The 19,739-nt window shown below is 40.6% G+C and overlaps 1 protein-coding gene across 2 annotated transcripts in view; it reads left to right on the top strand.

Annotated features, from left to right (window-relative positions):
• The window catches only part of SLIT3 (slit guidance ligand 3), a 658,792-nt gene that overhangs the window by 461,887 nt on the left and 177,166 nt on the right, over window positions 1-19,739 (top strand). For both annotated transcript variants that reach the window (XM_063447449.1, XM_063447448.1), the window contains 2 exons: window positions 5,549-5,620; window positions 12,629-12,792. In XM_063447449.1, coding sequence (XP_063303519.1) covers window positions 5,549-5,620; window positions 12,629-12,792 — 236 coding nt within the window. The remainder of the gene's footprint in view (window positions 1-5,548; window positions 5,621-12,628; window positions 12,793-19,739) is intronic.

The raw sequence follows: 19,739 nt of genomic DNA, 5'->3' as shown, positions 1-19,739 counted from the left end.
AGGCTGCAGTGTAAGTGGAATCCTAAAAAGCCACATTTAATTTTTTACCTTCTTGGCACTCCATCCGCTGTAATAATGAAAGAATAATTGTCTCTAATTAGAGCATTTGTGAAAGTGCCACTTTAATGTCACATTAAAGGGACATTACTGTCACCAAAACATCTTTAGCTTAAAGAAGCAGTTTTGGTGTATAGATCATGCTCCTACAGTCTCACTGCTCAATTCTCTGCCATTTATGAATTAAATCACTTTGTTTATACAGCCCTAGTCACTCTTCCCTACATGTAACTTGCACAGTCTTCCTAAACACTTCCTGTAAAGAGAGTTGTTTAATTTAGATTTTTTTGTCTCCTGCTTTGTTCTTAACTTTCTAGACCCTGCAGGAGCTTCCCATCTGTGATAACATTTCATTTAATTTTACACGGCAGGAGATTTAAAACTTCTAAAGCATGTTAACATCTGAAATGAAACCATTTTCTCATGCAGGCAGTGCCAATCACAGTCAGGGGAAATGTGGCTAGGACTGCATAAACAGAAACAAAAATGGTTTAACTCCTAAATTAACAAAGCAAAGGTAATTATATATAATGCTGTTAGAGCATTACTATGTGTTTAATGCAGTTTATACAGGTTTAATACTGCAAGTTTGGTGCTAATGCTGTAGGTTCATGGTTGCAACATGAGTGTTTGTTAAAGTACCACTCCACACTCCAAACGCACTTAAGCTTGATGAAGTTCTTTATCGGTGAGGAGTACCCTCATTTAACTATGAGAAATCAGCACTTTTATAAATTAACTGGGGAACTCCCTCCTGGCTGTCTTTCAAACAACCAGGAAGGATTCTTTCCTACTTCCGTTAACTCCCCTGAGCTAACGAAAGTGGCAGGCACGCTCTACATGCCTGCCTCCCCCTCCCTCCCTAACAGACCTCAGACCAGCTTCAGCAGTGCACAAGCGGTGGGTGTGCACGAACATGCGCGAGTGCACGTCACTGTGCACAAGTGTGCATGAGCCGGCTCGCGTGTGCACATTGGGGACCATGTCAGAGGCTTCTAATTGACTGAAAGACTCTAACAGGTTTTTTGGGGAGCGGGTTGGAAGAGTGCAGTGATCCTTTAATACAGGAGGTGTGCAGTTTAAAAACATATGTTAATCTAATACACTGAATGCATAGAAAGATTTGGTGTCATAATGTGATTCATTGAACGTATCAATGTTTAGGGATGTGCATAGGGTATTCTCAAGGGTGGCAGTCTGTGAGTGATTTTTAGCCAAAATATGTTGGAAGAGACATAAAATTCACCCTTGGGCTGTAGTCTTTGGTTTTTGTGACACCAAGTAATGCCCCTGCTTAACACTTACTCTAACTTATGCCCGTACTGGCCACCAGGCAAACTGTGTAAATGCCAGCCAGCGAGATCAGTGGATAATCCAGCCGTCCCTGCAGAGAGGGGGCTCCAGGCCAGTTGATCAAGGATGTTCCTGACCAGCACGGCCAACCTGATGCTGAGGAGGGGGAGGGAGAACTTGGTTTACACCTCCTCCACACACAGACTAAGTGTTCTGCTCCTTCTACTGTATCAGAGAATTGCAAGTACAACAGCAACGTTCTGACAGCCCAGGCATCCCCTTCCCCCCAACCCCCCACCCTCCCTCCACACACACTATATTAAATAGAGGCCTATATTATAAATGGTATATGTTCTAGAAGAGACTAGAGAATCCATTGTCTTTAATGATAATTTAAATCACACTGAATACACTGACAAGGCATTCATGTAACAAGTTTGAATAAAAAAGGACTTCAATTCAAAAGCATCATTTACAATAATACTCTACTGTTTGCCAAATAAAAGTGCTCAAAATCATTTTTCTTCTATGTCTTTTTTAGGGTATGCAGCTTGGCAGCATAGATAAAATTAGAAAATTGAATATAGCAGCATATTTTCTTTTAACAAACCGGCTTAGTTTAAACTTTTCACATTGCATTTAAGCATCATATTGTCACTTACTTAGCACTGTCTTACCAGTGTATCTTACCAACATATCACTCACATTATCGCCACTTTGTTAGTTAGTTTATAGTTTTTCAACAGTTGTTAGTTAACAGTATAGATAGATGAATCATTAAACATTGTTTTATACACCATTATAATGCAGATTTTTTGATGCTCAAATTTGACAGTACAGATAGCATCAAAGGCAGCTGGTGAAGTTTTAAGATGGTGGGGTGCCAGACTCATCACAAAAATGTATTCCTCCATACATTAAAACAGATTGGGCCCAGCATAAGGATATCTATAAAATACATAGAGCTGAGTAAATACAGATAAATAACAAACAGCTGAGCACAATAAGGAGATACTCATAACTATACCACAAAGCCAGGATCACTGTGCCTGATTACGCAAAGCTTCAATACAGAGATACAGGGCCGGACTGGCCCACCGGGCTACCGGGAAATTTCCCGGTGGGCCGTCGGCACCTGGGGCCGGGGAGACATGTGGTTGTCCTGCGGCCGCATGGAGAGCTTGGATTGCGGCCGCAGGGGAAGCTCTTCTGGCAGCCGCTGGGGGAGCAGGCTGTTCTGTCTCTGCTCCCCCTCCCTCGCGTGCAGCTTAATGAGACCGGGGCCGGATTATGACCGGCCCCGGTCTATTTGTAGCGCGCGAGGGAGGGGGAGCAGAGACAGAACAGCCTGCTCCCCCAGCGGCTGCCAGAAGAGCTTCCCCTGCGGCCGCCATCCAAGCTCTCCATGCGGCCGCAGGACACCTATCAGTCTGCCCACCCACCCACACAGGTAGCAACAAGTGTCTGTGTCATGCTATGTGTGTGTGTGTATGTGTGTGTGTGATGCTGTGTGTGTGTGTCTGTCTGTGTCATGATGTGTGTGTGTGTGTGTGTGTGTGTGTCTGTCTGTTTGTGTCATGCTGTGTGTGTGTCTGTCTGTGTGTGTGTGTCTGTCTGTTTGTGTCATGCTGTGTGTATGTCTGTCTGTCATTCTGTGTGTGTCTGTCTGTCTGTGTCATGGTGTGTGTGTCTGTCTGTGTCAGGGTGTGTGTGTGTGTGTCATGGTGTGTGTGTCTCTGTCATGTGTGTGTGTGTGTCTGTGTCACGGGGGGTCTGTATCATGGTGTGTGTGTCTGTCTGTGTCACGGTGTGTGTGTGTCTGTCATGGTGTGTGTGTGTCAGTCGTGGTGTCTGTGTGTGTTTTTAAAAATAGTGTTTTACTCACCCTTTTTTTTTTTCCAACGTCGTGCTGGTCTCTGCCTCTATGACTGAGATCATCAAGCTTGATGATCTCAGCCAATCCACACTGACACAGGAAGCGCCTCTAGTGACCGTCTGAGTGTCTGTCACTAGAGGTGTCACTAGGAAGCAATGTAAACACTGCCTTTTCTCTGAAAAGTCAGTGTTTACATTCAAAAGCCTGCAGGGACAGGCTATAGACACCAGAACCACTACATTAAGCTGTGTGTGTGTGCGCCTGCTAGTGTGTTAGCTTGCTTGCATGTGTGTGTGTGTGCCTGCTAGTGAGTGAGCTTGTGTATGTCAATGAGCTTATGTATATTAGTGAAATTGTTTGTCTATGAGGCTGTGTATCAATGAGCTTTTGTGTGTCAGTGAGATTGTCTGTGTCTGCATGTGAGTATGCTTACTGTATAATTAAATGTTTTACTCTGAAAGGACCAATATTTTATATTAGAAAAAGCAATATATATATATATATATATATATATATATATATAAACTCAATCATCTGGGGTGGCAAGACATAGCCTTACATATTACATGCGACAATATATGGCGCAATGACTTATGGGGCTGGCATAGATTTTTTTTTCCAGGGCTGCTTTGTATCCCCAGTCCGGCCCTGCAGAGATACCCACACAGTACATCTATGTAAAATGCTTTAGATCTCTCTCTAGATTTGTATAAATTTCTTAGCTCTCCCTTACATGATCACATCTTAGTAAGTAGTAGTCAGTAGTGCTCCTGGTACGATAACTTTAGTTTTCAATTCATAATTGCTGCTTCTGTAAAACATGTCAGCTACTCCATTAGTTCTCAGCACGCAGTGTGACACATGGTTAATACATCAAGATACTGATAGGCTCCAACCATTTCAACTACTCCTAGCTCACTCCTAGCACACAGCGTACACAGGGTTAAAGCAGCAAAAATACTGACAGTCACTGTCTCAGAAGCAACAACAATAATTGCAGTTTCAGAGAGATGGAAATCAGAATCCGCTCAGTCCTCAGTGTCACAGCCTCAGTCCTTCAGTTTGAAGTTTCACAAATTTTCAACTAGCCACAGCATGAGTGTATCGGGTGTCAGATGAAGAGTGTCTAAGCACTTTAAGAAGTTGGTGGGTATGTGCACAAGAAGTTATTTCAGGCAGCAGAGTGCATTTCTATATAATAATGATACATTTTAGTAAATTCCCTTGCTTAATCATCCCTCAGACAATCATTGGGGTTATAGGGGGATAGACAAAGATAATATTATCCACTAAAGTTTGGCAGGGGCCAGGAGCTGATGCTGTGCTATTCCTGTGTTACTTCCAAGATGACCTCTTACTTCTCTCCAGTGGGCACTGTAATCCATCTCTCTGGTGCCATCAGCATATGGCCCCTGAATAGAGAGGAAAATAGCATGCCTCCACTTTTGGGCTGTTGCTCTGCTGACCGAATTGCAACACAATGGAAATTCTGGAAATTCCTTCCAGATTGCAAACCAGCCCCATTTTTTGGGAGGGGCCCCGCAGAACTGAAACCTATCACAAAATTAAAGAGACACAATTTTTTCCCCATTTTTTTGCTTACTAACTTCCCCTCCAGAAAAAGAATCTTAGTGTTTCTAAACTTCTGAACGTCATTTTTTTCCCAGATGAAATCTGGTGGGTAGCTGCCATAAGTGCCCATATGGCCGAGCCTCCACTGAGTAGCATACCTCTTGGGCAAAAATCTAAAATCCGTAGTTAGTGAACTTCTCTGTGCAATGTTTATTGAACCTATTATGCCAAATAGATGGTAGTAGGATAGGTAGTAGCATAGGAGGTCACTGACCCCTTAAACAATGTAACTTACAGTTATGCAATGTACCTGTAGTTGTTATGGTGCATATAGTGTGCCTTTTATGTTTGTTCTATATTAATGATACAAGAAAATGTCAATATATCAAACTGTACAATTGTATCACATTTGTGTATTACTGACACATCCCTCAGCTGAGCTTTTCAGTACTGGACAGAATTTTACATCTTGTCTAATAAATTCTCACAGATCATTGCTAGACTTGTTACTGGGTTTGTTGCTAGACTTGTTACTGGGTTACTGAGAGGTGTGCAAGCCAAGTAATGATCTCTGCCAATTTATGTGATATTCAGCTGCATTGCCATAAACATGCCTCACATGACAATTCACAAATTGTTCTCAAAAGATTTATCAACACCTCATGCCCTTTGCTGTGAAAGAACAAATGTATTAAATCGAGGTATCCGTTTGAGTAAATTAAATAAAGTTTGATCTCTCTTGCCTTTCAGTACTCTTAACAACAATAACATCTCACGAATCCCACTTACAAGTTTCAACCACATGCCCAAGATTCGTACTCTGTAAGTATAATTTTCTGTGTTTACTATATAATATAGTCTAAGTATTTGTAATAAACAAATGTATGTGATAATGCAATGAAATATAACGCAATCATTAGCAGAGCTTATGTTGAGTCATATCATCATTCTAGGCTTCAAACAGAAAGGTACTATAGGTTCCACAAAGTCATTTAATTCATAAGACCCTGCATATATACAGTATCTCACAAAAGTGAGTACACCCCTCACATTTTTGTAAATATTTTATTATATCTTTTCATGTGACAACACTGAAGAAATGACACTCTACTACAATGTAAAGTAGTAAGTGTACAGCCTTTATAACAGTGTCAATTTGCTGTCCCCTCAAAAAAACTCAACACACAGCCAATAGTGTCTAAACCGTTGGCAACAAAAGTGAGTACACCCCTAAGTGGAAATGTCCAAATTGGGCCCACAGAGTCATTATTTTCTAACCTTCATGGGCATGGAGATCACAAGAGCTTCACAGGTTGCCACTGGAGTCCTCTTCAACTCCTCCATGACGACATCACGGAGCTGGTGGATGTTAGAGACCTTGCGCTCCAACACCTTCCATTTGAGGATGCCCCAGAGATGCTCAATAGGGTTTAGGTCTGGAGACATGCTTGGCCAGTCCATCACCTTTACCTTTGTCTTAATTAGCAAGGCAGTGGTCATCTTGGAGGTGTGTTTGGGGTCGTTATCATGTTGGAATACGGCTTCTGTGGCCCAGTCTCCGAAGGGAGGGGATCATGCTCTGCTTCAACATGTAACAGTACATGTTGGCATTCATGGTTCCCTCAATGAACTGTAGCTCCCTAGTGCTGGCAGCACTCATGCAGACCCCCAGACCATGACACTCCCACCACCATGCTTGACTGTAGGCAAAACACACTTGTTCTTGTACTCCTCACCTGGTTGCCGCCCCACACAATTGACACTATCTGAACCAAATACGTTTATCTTGGTCTTATCAGACCACAGGACATGATTACAGTAATTCATGTTCTTAGTGTGCTGTCTTCAGCAAACTGTTTGCCAATAAACCAGTAAAGAAGTGGAACTGGAAGATACAGATCCACAGATCTCTGCTTATTGGGCCAACCATTGTGATCAATGGAACCAAATCTTCATATAACACAACTGAGTGTCTGATGAAGACAGTATAAGTTGTTCAAATGAGGGCATTTTTGCATAACATCAAACCATGGGCACCTGCCTCCAGAACGAAGGAATTAGACTACGAACTGCATTGGATAGGTGGGGGTAAGACAGATCTACAATTTAGCATATGTAAGGCAGTAGTGTGAGGAAGAAGATGCCAATGCAAATAGCTGACACACTACATTAAGTCTGACATGGAGGAGTCTCCTTTAATTATTTTGTAGGAAAATGAAAATGTACAAAATAATGCTGATGATACTATAAAAAATTGAGCAAGATGAAAACATGTAATAGATCTTTTTTTTAATGAAAACAATATACTTTTACTATTATGTTGTGTATATATATATATATATATATATATTCATAATAGTGTGGCTATACTCTTCGTAGAGAGGTTTTTTTGGTCTTCTCAGTATTATTAAAATCTCCTCAATTGCTTAAAGTTACAGAAAACCTTTTATAAAAAGGACAATTTGCATACTAGTGCGTTTTCCTGTAAAAATGACCATTATGAATGGGATTTCATTGACTAAATGAATGGTAATGAAACAATAAACAAATTACCATGTTTAGTCATAGATGATTTTGAAAAAAAAATGTTTAACTCAGTTGCAGAATCAATTTGCTATGTTACGTTAAATTTAACAGTTTGGTTTTGAACCAATCAGAATACAATGTTTAGTGATATGAATCTGATCCACACAGTGGAGGTGTGCTGGGGACAGAAGAGTGGTTAAAAGATGTTGTGCTCCCAGTTTTTTATTAGTAAATCTACAGTTGACACTGTAGGCACTTAAAAAACTTAACTGGAGAAAAGGTGAGTTATTATTATCTATTTTGTTTTTGTAAATATCGTTTTTTTTCACAAAGGTAGCACGTGAAAGTAATATGGTTAGACAATGAGAATCACAGGTCTAGTGTGCAATTCAGACATTAAAAGTAGTAGATCAATGTATGAGTAGACTTTGCAGGTCTGCTTTTGTTTTAATTTTTTTTTTTTAATATATAGATGGGGGAACCTAAATAACAAGAGGCAGCAGGACTGTAGTGCTAGGAATACAGGTATGTATTCCTAACACTACAGTGTTCCGTTAAATGGGAACTGTAACTTCTCTAAATTATACCATTAAAAAATATTGAAAATTATCTGTAACTCATGTTAATGGGTTTTTTCATCCAATGCTCTCTTTTCATTTACATTTATATTAAAGAATTAACACATGTCTCTCTACCTAATTCTTTTGGGGCATAGCCAGGGTACACCTTTTAAATGAGGAAGAGAAATATAAGCATTGTTTAATTTCTTACCTTCCTTTGCTTTATTGATGTTGACTGCTATCTTATATCAATGATTTACAAGGAGCCAAGATAGAGATGTCAAGTTGAAAGATAAAAAGGTGTTGATTTAAAAATGTTAATGTTGTTTTTCACACCACGCAAATACATGTTTGTTAATGATATAAAAAAAAAAATCCTGTAAAGTCACAGTCACCTTTTAAATAAGTCAAAGTAGAGAAGATAGATATTGATATGTAAATCATGGTGATCTGCTAGATATTTATTAGTATACTTTAAACACGCTTAAAGGAACAACGTAGCATACATAAGGAAAACCACAGAAAAATAAATAAAAAATAAACAAACTCCCCTTTTCTTCTGTGCCGAGTCTCCTTGAGTTTATGTTATCCTGGAGGCGTGCCTTCAGGATAATAGGCCAATCCATTGCGCCTCATGATGGAGCATTACGGAACCAGGCGCATGTGCAGAGCTTGCCGTGATGCGCCTACAATTCCTCTATAGACAATCATTGTACTCAATATTTTTTTATGGCCAATAGTAGTGCCCATATGTGCGTGGCATCACAATATGTTGTCCTATGAAAAACCAGGTTATCATACCCAGAGGCCTTGGAGGCGTGGCTGGAAGTCGCGCTTCCAAGCCTTCTATTTAGTTTGATATTGGGTTTTTGGGGGTAGGACTAGGTGACCCGCACTGATGGCACTATTACAACTTAAATAAGCTGAAGTTGCCAAAGTGCCTACTGTGTTCCTTCAACAAAGGTAGCATTCACCTGCAAAGAACGGACTTCGTTATTCCCAGACTGTGGTATCAACTGATTTATATTTACATCCATGTCCTTTTACACCGCTCCTCTTCTAAGATTGGAATTAATAGTAGCCAGAATTAATTTAAGTGATTAAGTTGAAGGATTTCTTCCTTTGTTCTCATTAATGGTTGATAATATTCATCCTGCTACCTCAGATCGATCAATCACGGCTGTCTGTTTCCAGGGCTGAGTGTCTGCTGCCATTCTCCGTTTAGTTTAATTTTGGAGAGATGGCTTTGTAGATAGCTCCCTGGAGACTTTCAATGACTAATCCCTCTTTGCTGTAATTAAAGGAGAAAACAAAGGCAGGATATCATAAATGGGACTTTTAAATCAAAGCTGTAATATTGGATTCAGAGAAACACACTTTACACATAGCAAATATTAAACCTTTCTAAAACAATTTTGTGTCAGTTTAACCCTTTCCATACATGGATTTGCTATGACATGACTGTTTCATAGTTTTTGGCAGCCAGTTGGTGTTGCCTTTACATTGGGGAAATACTAAATTATTGCAGAGGAAGTCGTCAGACTATGAATATTTTTTTTTTTCTTACTATCTACATGTCTGTCTAATATTTTGTATTCACATACCTTCCAACATTTCAAATGGACAAAGAGCAGCACTTTAATTCTAGGGGTGTGAGTAAGGGTATTGCCAGAGAAATATTAGGTGACTTATTATTTATGCAGCTGCAATGTAATTTAGAATAAGAACAATGTATCTTAATTACACAGACTGATTTCTAAACACATTTATTGTACTTTAAAGACACATTAATGTGAGTAGTATTTCTGTGTAGCATTGTAATTCACTCAGACATACCAACAATATTAGAAAGGAGGGACATTAAGATAGAAAAAAGGGAGCAAGAGATTTGGGCCCAAGATAGGGACTGTCCTTTCTAAATAGGGCAGTTGGGAGGTGTGCATTCATCCATCAATGTACATCTCAATGCCTGTGCTTCTACGCATTTATTCACTCATTGAATTGTCCATTTGGCTGACTCCTGACCAATATAAAATGACTATGTTTTGTCCGTATGCGTGTCCTACTATCCTTCCTGTGGATATACCTCCCATCAATATCTTGGCATTCTGTGTTTAAAGGCAAGTTAGTAGAATATTTTTTCACTGCATCTGCCTGTGACACTAGACACACTTCTAAAGACTGTGAATACCATTTCTCTGACTTTAGTCTCTCTCGGGTCATATTAATCAACAGTAACTAATCCTACAGTTACCTCTATGTTTCTTACATCACATTCCTTTCTGACCATAACTCCCCAGGGTCAAATCAGTCAATGATACATTGGTGCATGGTAACCACAATGTATGATAAATAATGCTAACCACTAAAAATATTCAGATACACCAAAATACGCCATCATTCCTAGTCTCCTCTTCAGAAAATATTCTTAAACATTAAAGGGAAGTCAGAACATTGTTTACTGAATTCTCCTTTATTATTAGGGTAGCTATGTCCTATTTCCCCTGCTTCACGGTGTAAGAAGGCAGATGATATTTCCAAACTCAAACAATCTGTTGATGGACATCATATCTGTAATGAGATCTTTGTCTACGGAGAATATATTGGCTAGGTATTCTAAGTCTTGCTAAAGATTGGGTAGACAATGTATTAGGGGACACAACTTTGACAGTTAAAATAATGAACATGGAGTGAAGCTAGTTTGTTCTGAACTAGTTTAAAGGGACACTATAGTCACCTGAACAACTTTAGCTTAATGAAGCAGTTTTGGTGTATAGAACATGCCCCTGCAGCCTCACTGCTCAATCCTCTGCCATTTAGGAGGTAAATCCCTTTGTTTATGAACCCTAGTCACACCTCCCTGCATGTGACTTGCACAGCCTTCCATAAACACTTCCTGTAAAGAGAGCCCTATTTAGGCTTTCTTTATTGCAAGTTCTGTTTAATTAAGATTTTCTAATCCCCTGCTATGTTAATAGCTTGCTACACCCTGCAATAGCCTCCTGTATGTGATTAAAGTTCAATTTAGAGATTGAAATACAATTATTTAAGGTAAATTACATCTGTTTGAAAGTGAAACCAGTTTTTTTTTTCATGCAGGCTCTGTCAATCATAGCCAGGGGAGGTGTGGCTAGGGCTGCATAAACAGAAACAAAGTGATTTAACTCCTAAATGACAGTGAATTGAGCAGTGAAATTGCAGGGGAATGATCTATACACTAAAACTGCTTTATTTAGCTAAAGTAAATTAGGTGACTATAGTGTTCCTTTAATATGACTGCCAGGTTGAGTAAGTATAATCTCAGACCTCTGAAGTGGTGTTTTTTAAAAAGGGACAGTCCCTTTTTTGAGGACCAAATTCCTCTATTATTCTCTTTGATCCTCAAGTCCCTCTTTTCTGGCAGCTCCATAATGTTAGTGTGCCTGAGTATACAACACAACTCAACATCAATAGTACTGACAGTTACATAAACTACAATAAATGTCTTTAGAAATTAGTAAATAAAATACCTTGTTCTTATTGTAAATTACATTATAGTAATGACTAATTTTAATTAGTATATCACCAAAAATTTTACACAACAGCCCCGTCCGCGGTGATAGCCTAAGTCACACCCCTAAAATGAAAGTTTCCCTCTTTGTCCATTTGAAATGTTTGGAGGCATGTAATGAGAGTCTCAGATCTAGCAATTGAGGAAAACGATTGTTCTTCTAACAATTCGGTAAGGAAACATTTCAGTACAAAAATACTACAGAAAATAATACAACATTTGTATTGGTAATTGATTCAGTTCTAAGAAGGCAAATAGTCTAGCTAAGGGTCTAGCTAAGACCTGAAATGATGAATATCTGATTTCTTCAATCTCTCAAGTAAATGCTGCATAAAGCTACCTATTTGAAAGGTGGAACGATCCTATTAAAAGTGGAAGTGCTCATGTCTCATATGTTTGAAAGGCATATATTGGCTCAGTGTGTCCACTGGTGCTCTCAGCCAACAAAAGCATTCCCAATTTGAATGGAAATTACATTGTTAATTTGGAAGTGTAACTTCTACAGTAGCATTCTGCCAAGTGAATTGCCAGCCACAGGTGCAATGGGAATCCTTACTATGTTTCCAACCACCCACAATCGATTTGACACAGAACTGTACTATAAACACGACAGCAGGCCATAGTGAGTACAATGCGTAGAGTGCACCTTTAGTGGAGAGTATCTTTTTATTTATCTATGTTTCCACATTTTTAGTGCTTTATCTATGGCATATCTTTTTACGATGATTTGCATTTTTGTTGCTTTTTAGTTGTTTTGGATTTTTTTACTCTTTTTATTCTTTAAGCATTTTCATTTATGGGCAGCTTTTCATAATGTTTAAGTTTATTTATGAGAAATATCTGTTGTGAAGCATAGCTTGAAAACAGCAATGGAGAGGATTCAACAGAATAATTTTGAAAAGCTTTCTTGTGATATGCTCCTGTGACAATGTGGGAAATTGCCAAGAGCCAACAATGTGTGGCCCAAAATACTGTAATCAGAGCAGCCTACAGGGTAATTTTCATCTTAACCTCCTGCAAGCCCATCACTTTAAGCATGTTTGTGGTGTTGTAAACATAACTGAATCTAAATATTGTAAGGGAACGTCCATTTTTAAATGTACAATAATTTAATTACATTTTTCAATGTATAATTTTATTTTGCAACTATGAAAGTCACCTAATAGAGTGTCTATGTGTGTTTTTATTTTCCAGACGTCTCCACTCAAACAACCTGTACTGCGACTGCCACCTCACCTGGCTGACAGATTGGCTTCGTCAAAGACGTACCATTGGCCAGTTCACATTGTGCATGTTACCTGTGCACCTTAGAGGTGTCAATGTGGTAGATGTTGCGAAGAAGGACTTCGTTTGCCATGGTAAATAGTTTTATTACTTTATGTCATTAGACTAATGCACCAGGATATATTTTGCACTTTAATATATATTAATAAATTTCAGAGCAGAAATGCATTCATAAGCCATAGCAGTTACAATAAATGTAAACACCTCTTTAAAAAAAAAAAAATCACTTGCTATTAATTTTGTCTGCACAATGTATAGATTAAAACTACACCTATCTGAAGATGAACCTGTCCTCCAAAGGTACTGATAGGCTGAGAGAAACATGGAGACGGGTTAGAGGTGGCATACACAAAGCGCTGGGGACAACCACAGAATCAATACAATATAACCTCTGCTCTGATATGTAGTAATTGTGGTACATAGATTGCTTGGTTAAAAAGGCCAGACTGGAGCAAGAAATAGTCCATTATATCCTACATTACATGCCTCTGCCACCCATCCTATGCCACTTGTTCCTTGCTTTCCATTTCAAGTCCCTATGCCAATTGCCTAATGCCCTCCCATAACCCACAATACATGTAATATCCTATTGGAGCCATTCATTTCATGCCTCTCATATTCAAGTAAAGCCAGCCATATCATGACAGTCTTATCACACATATAATGCCCATCCTCCCTAGACATTGGTTGTCTTGTCCTTGCCCTTCATTGCATGCTACTTCTTCCTTACTGTCTGTTTTCAACCACCACATCTATACAGTGCCCATCCTTCTCTTCCATATCTATTTTTATGTCCCTCTGCATACAATGCATATCATGCTTCTCCCTAAACACCCATTAATGCTGTCACTCACTTCATTTCTCTTTGTTCCTGCCATCCTTTAGATTGTAAGATCTGTTGTTCCTGTAACATTTTGTTATTGTCTCATGTATTGTTAAATTCCCCTCCTTATAATATTGTAAAGCGCTGCGGAATAAGTTGGTGCTATATAAATGTCAACAATAATAATAATCTTTTTAATACCCAATTCCACTCATTCAGTTACCATCTTCCTTATGCGCTACCTGCTTATTCACTGTGCAGTGTTTATTATTCCCTTGTACTATATACAGAGTGAAGTAATAAAGATTTGATTATTAGAACTTTGTCATTATCAGTACTCCATGTCATACTCCCAACTCAGTTGTTTGGAGATTGTTTTCTTACTGTCCTCCGAGGGCCCATTGGCCCATCAACATTTCAGTAGGTAGTGTAGTGACACCACACACTGAAGCTCAGCACTATTCTAGGCATGCTATAGCATATTTAAAGGACACTTTAAGCACCAAAAGGGCTAGATATTAATGTAGTGGTTTTGGTGCATACGCCCTGTACCTGCAGTATGGCAAATGTAAACAATGCTGCTTGTGAAAAACGGCAATGCCTACGTTTGCCAATCAGAATACTTCTAGTGGCTGTCAATCAGACAATCATTCCATAAATTAGACAGCCACTCAGGCACTTCCTAGTGAAACCTCTTCATAACTGAATACCTTCATGTTAAGTGTGGCCAAACTCTTTGAATGCTTCTTATAGAGAAGCATTGGTTTGAAGCATCCAGTTGCCTGAGTGCAGTGATTGCCGAGCATGTACAATGAGATGATTATCATAGGACCAATGAGATGGATTATCTCAGGAGAGGAAAGGTGGTTAATTGATGGAGATAAAAGAATAAGAAAAAATGTGCCTTTCATTTTAAAAGTGGGGATTAGCATACGCTAAATTTATTTATTAAAATATTTTTTTAATGTTTGCGTATTCTTTTAACATCTTCAGTAATTCATAATAAGTCATTCCAGTCTGCATTACATCAGCCCATTGGGCATTTGCCTGGTTTGCCCTATGGCCCGTCACCTGGCCCTTACCTCTTTTTATGAATTGGTAGCTATTGATTGGCGTAGCTTGGCGTCAGCTTACCGACCTAAGCCAATGAGTGGCGTCCCTGCCTGATACTGCCCAAGCATACCATTATCTACGATAGCAGAAGGAGAAGGGGACAGAGCAATCTGGTTCTGGAAAACTGACTTTGGGGTTAAACCATTCTTGAATGTTAGGGACCTCTTATCATACTGACAACCTAATTTCAGTGGAGTTGTTAAAGTGCTCAAACTGTGTCCTTTAAAGGTTTTCTTCTTCAAGAAAAGCTAGAAGGAAAAATAAACAAGCATGCACTGTAGCGTGTCCATTTCTTTTTTGTTAAAATGCAAACAAATAAACAAATTGTTATCCCGTCCACTACTCGAAGATTGTGGCATGTGCATTAAAGTGTGAAAATTTACACCGTCGGTGCTAGATCCTCCAAGCTTGTGGCAGATTGTTTGCAGTTACTTTGTTGTGAGGAAACATTTTGTCAACAGATATAACCTTGACAGGTTAATTTGCTATCCTGACGTTTGTGTTAATGCGTTTTTAGCTTTGTTGGTAATCATGTTGTTCTGGACAGTTTCAATAATAAAAAGCAATTAACGCAGATGGGAGAGTAAAAAATTAAATCTTGGCAGAATTTAGATGTATTTTAATTAAAGTGCAGTAATTGTCAACATAAAGAACTTAATTGCTGGTCTTGCTCACGTTTTGCAAAACATATTATCAAGGCTTTGGCATTTAAATTCATTTATACTCCCTCTGTAATAGACCTATTCTAATATAAATTTAATTTTATGGCACCATTTCTAAAGGGTGAAAGACTGTAACGTGTTTAATTTAAGGTGTGGGGGGGGGCACTTTGTTTCCTTTTTGTAACATATTGTCTTATGTTCAACATATTCATTTATTTCTCAAACTGTGAAGAGTTATATATATTCAATTATGCTGCATAATTTTCTTTATGTAGCAATGGTCTTGGTAAGGGTAAATTTATATGAATGCATTAGTATCTTTGCTGAATTTAACTTTGCAAAATGATTTAGGAAACCAAAAGTTTTAGATTTTCTTTTGTTTATGAGAAGATGTTATAGAAAAAAAGAAATCAAAATGCATGTTTTTTTTTTTTTTTTTGTTTTTTTTTTAAAGGACAATTGAAAATAAATGCACACATTTTTTTTATCCCTGCACCTTACTTCACAATAATTCCCAATACCCATCTTTTATAAACTGGTAGCGGCGAAGAAATTGCAGTGCGAGATGGACCATTTTTACACTTCTGCTATTTTGGCCTAACATTTGCATTTCCATTTCCATTATCAATTCTCCTCGATTTTCCATTGAATTAATAAAAAAAAGTACTTTAAAGAATAGTTTCCAGCTGGATTCAGTTAAAGCGTATCTGTCACTTGTTTTTTTCCTTTCATTCGTATGTGGTTTCCCCCTTTTTATTCTGTAGGTTTTTTTAATCTTTTTTTTTTTTTATGACACTAATTTTCAAAGTTATACATAAGGACCGGGCCAGTGCAAGGATTTGTGGCTGCACTTTGCCACCCACCCCCACAAAAAAGCATATTTTTGTGTCTCTTAACCCTCCTTATGAATTTCTTATCCTCTCTTTTGAATGTCTTACTGCTTTGCGTGTAGCTTATCCCTCTTGGGTGTGTCTTACATCCCCCTTTGTGTGTCTCTTAAAACGCCCTTATCTGTCTCTTACTCCACTTCCCTCCCTTTTATGTCTCTTCCTTTACCCCTTTGTGTGTATGTTACTTCCCCCCAGCCCCTTTGTGTGTCTCTTACTACCCTCCCCACACTAAAATATATAATGCATCTCCCCCCAAGTACAAAAAAGAAGGTCCCTAGAGCAAATGTATAATCAGTTAAAAGAGTCATATACTTTATTAGGTAATATATTTGAACATACACAACAAACAAACACATACAAATACATTACCAAAAGGTAGTCTAAAATAGTGTGGTCCCTTTAAATAACTGGAGGTATACATTTAATCAGGAAATACATCTATATTACTTAAGTCCTTTACACTAACAAACAGCTCTGTACGACTCTTTATTGCCCCAGCCCCTTTGTGTGTTTTTTTCTCCCCCTCCTCCGCCCCTTTGTGTGTCTCTCCCACAAGCCCCTTTGTATGTCTCTTTCTCCGCAACAGCCCTTTGTATGTCTTTTTCCCTTTCACATGCCCCTCTAAATGTGTCTCTGTGTTCCATTCCCGAGCCCTTCTGAGTGTCTTATTGTCCGTTTCCCATGACCAGGGCCGGATTTAGATGAAAAGAGGCCATAGGCTATTCCACTTATGAGGCCCTTTCACCTCCCATTTTTATTTTTTCTTAATTTTTTTATTTTTGTAGTGTAGATTGATAGTACAAACAGGCGAGAGGTGCCCCAAAAGCAGTCCTCAAGCAATTTCCACGCTCAACATGCAGGGCATAGGATTATCAAGCACATTTTTATGGTATAGTCAAGCTTAAGCAATCAATTTTAGGAGTAGGTGTAAATCATAGGCTATGTCAGTGCATAAACTAGACTTTTAGCGTTCCAAGTGGAGCATGTACACATCTCTATCTAGTTTAACAGGCTAATGCATTGAAATTATAGCAGTATATTCAGGCTATGTCTAGGTTGCTTTAGTGGACGGACCACCCCAGTGGAGAGGGCTGCCATCATGGTGGTCCCGAGACCTCACAGACAGGAGGAGTCCCGCCACTACCCGATACCGGCTCTGCTGTTTCTGTTTTCCGTCAAAGCAGGCATCAGGGTGCAGTCCCTCCATGTTGTGCTTTGGGTTGCTTGCTGGAATCCCTCGGGTTGCCGCTGTAGCTGGTTGCGCTTGCCTCTCTTGTTCGTCCGGGAGCTGGTGACCGCCATGATATGGGGTTTGGTGTCGGCTACTCGAGTTTGCTGGTTTCCGTGTCGCCTCGGTGCACGCTGGTTGGGAGGTGAGTAAGAGGTCGGCAGTAGGCTCAGTCCCTCCAGGCAGGAATGTTTGGTGTGCGGTGTAGTGCCACCCCTCAGTGGAGCCGCTGTCGTCGCTGGTTTGGATCACTGCGGAGGTAGGCGAGGGTTGTCCCGTCTCCCTGTGTGGCAGGGTCGGAAGGCAGGATGCGATGATAACTGTGCGCACGGGGAGGGAGCTGGTCTTCCCCTTGCCTCCCGCGCACGTGGCGCCCGCAATCTTGGGCGTAGCTGTCCGGCTCTCCGACCCCGTCTGCGGCAGCCCGGTCAGGGTCACAGGGTGAGGGCCGGGATCACCCCCACCAGCCCAGAGGGAGGGAACAGGGCCGGGTTCCGCTCGGGTTCGTGCCTCTGGCTGGGTGCTGTGTTGCAGGATAGTGGGGCTGCGGCCGTCCGCCCCACTCACCGCCGGAGAAGGCCTCTGTTGGAACAACAAAGATTTCTCCTCCAGGGCACTGAAGCTCGGTGAGCCAGCCTCTCCCTGGATCCAGTATTCCCCATGCCTTGGGCACAATTGCTGTCGGTCTGCTTTGAAGTGAAAAGGCATGTTTAATTCGCGTTTTGTGTTGCAGGAGCTTCTCTTGCTTGCGACCGACCAGCTCGGCGGTCCGGCCCCGCCCCCCTCACCTCCCATTTTTAAGTTTGTAAATTACATGAGACAATAAAATACATCATTACTGTGATATATATCAAAATGTTAAATGAAACATGTTGTGATTGGTACTAACCTTTATAAAAAATGTGGCACGGATAATACATTTAAAAAAAGTTGAGATGAGGAGAGGGGGGTGATTGTGAGAGGGATGGGGGTGATTGTGAGAGGGAGGGGGTGATGAGTAGAGAGGAGGTGATTGTGAGAGGGGGGTGATGAGGAGAGGGGGGGTGATTGTGAGAGGGAGGGGGGTGTTGAGGAGAAGGGGGTGATTGTGAGAGGGAGGGGGGGTGATGAGGAGTGCGGGGGTGACTAAAAAAATTACCTTAAATCCCTGGTGGTCCAGTGGGGGCTGCCTGGTGGTCCGGTGGGGTCCCTGGTGGTCCGGTGGCCCTCATTTCTGGTCTGCAGCTCCGCAGAGCTGCAGACCATGGATCTCGCGAGACCCAATCAGAGCGTTGCCGTGGTAACCCGCGGCAACGCTCTGATTGGGCAGTGCACGCGAGATCCATGGTCTGCAGCTCTGCACATTACGGAGCTGCAGACCGCCGGTCTCGGCGATCGCGGCAGGAGGGGCATTGCAGTCTGCCCGGGGCTCCACCCCCTCTTTAGTACGCCACTGGTCATATCATATGCGTAGAATTTCTCCTTATTTTCGGTTCAGTGTTTTAGTGTTCACTGTTTTTAGTGTAATAATGTAATTTTAATTTTGCTACCAATTTGAATGTAGGCTCCTCTTGATCTTGAGGCCCTAGGCTGAAGCCTAGTTAGCCTATAGGAAAATCCGGCCCTGCCCAAGACCCTCTGTATGTCTCTTTGTCGCCTTCCCTGGCTTCTGTGTGTCTCTTTGCCCCCTTCCCTCAGACCCTTTTGTGTGTCTTTCCCATTCCCCGCTTGCGTGCCTGGATACCTTCCCATTTCCCCTTCTGTAGCGTGGCAGTGCATACCATGGTAGAGAATCTTCTGTATACTCTACACATCTAACAGAAAGCTGTTAGTTGCTCTCAGCAATCATCTCCTATCTAAACGGGTAGAGGATACAGAAGACGTCTAACGCGCTCCACTTGGCAGCGCTACACGTGACACCAGACATTTTGCTTCCTGAGCCAGTGCAACCTAAGGTTTCTGCCTCAACCGCCTTAAGGATTACAAAGGCCCTGCATAAGGATAAAACAGGGACTACTTTTCCTTATGTGTAAACTGCAGTTGACAAATAGTGGGACTTTGCTCAAGCTCCACATCCTTTGTCAACTTTGTCACTAACAATCTTGGTCAATATTCCCCCCCCATCAACCCCACCAGATTCGCTTAACTTCTGGCAGCAGCAGCATGTCACAAATCTTCAGTGTCAGCTAAGCTCTGTGGACGCTATTATTGTACTGGGCATGTGTGCCCAATTAAGGCTGAAAAAAACATTTTCTTCTGAAACTTTTTTGTTTGCAACACAAATATGGCAATAAAGTTTTCAATTCAGAACAACTCCCAATGTAGT

Source organism: Pelobates fuscus, chromosome 3 (assembly GCF_036172605.1).
Source record: "Pelobates fuscus isolate aPelFus1 chromosome 3, aPelFus1.pri, whole genome shotgun sequence".
NCBI classification, from domain to species: domain Eukaryota; kingdom Metazoa; phylum Chordata; class Amphibia; order Anura; family Pelobatidae; genus Pelobates; species Pelobates fuscus.
Note: the sequence above shows the minus strand (reverse complement) of the source record. Positions and strands in the feature narration are given on the sequence as shown.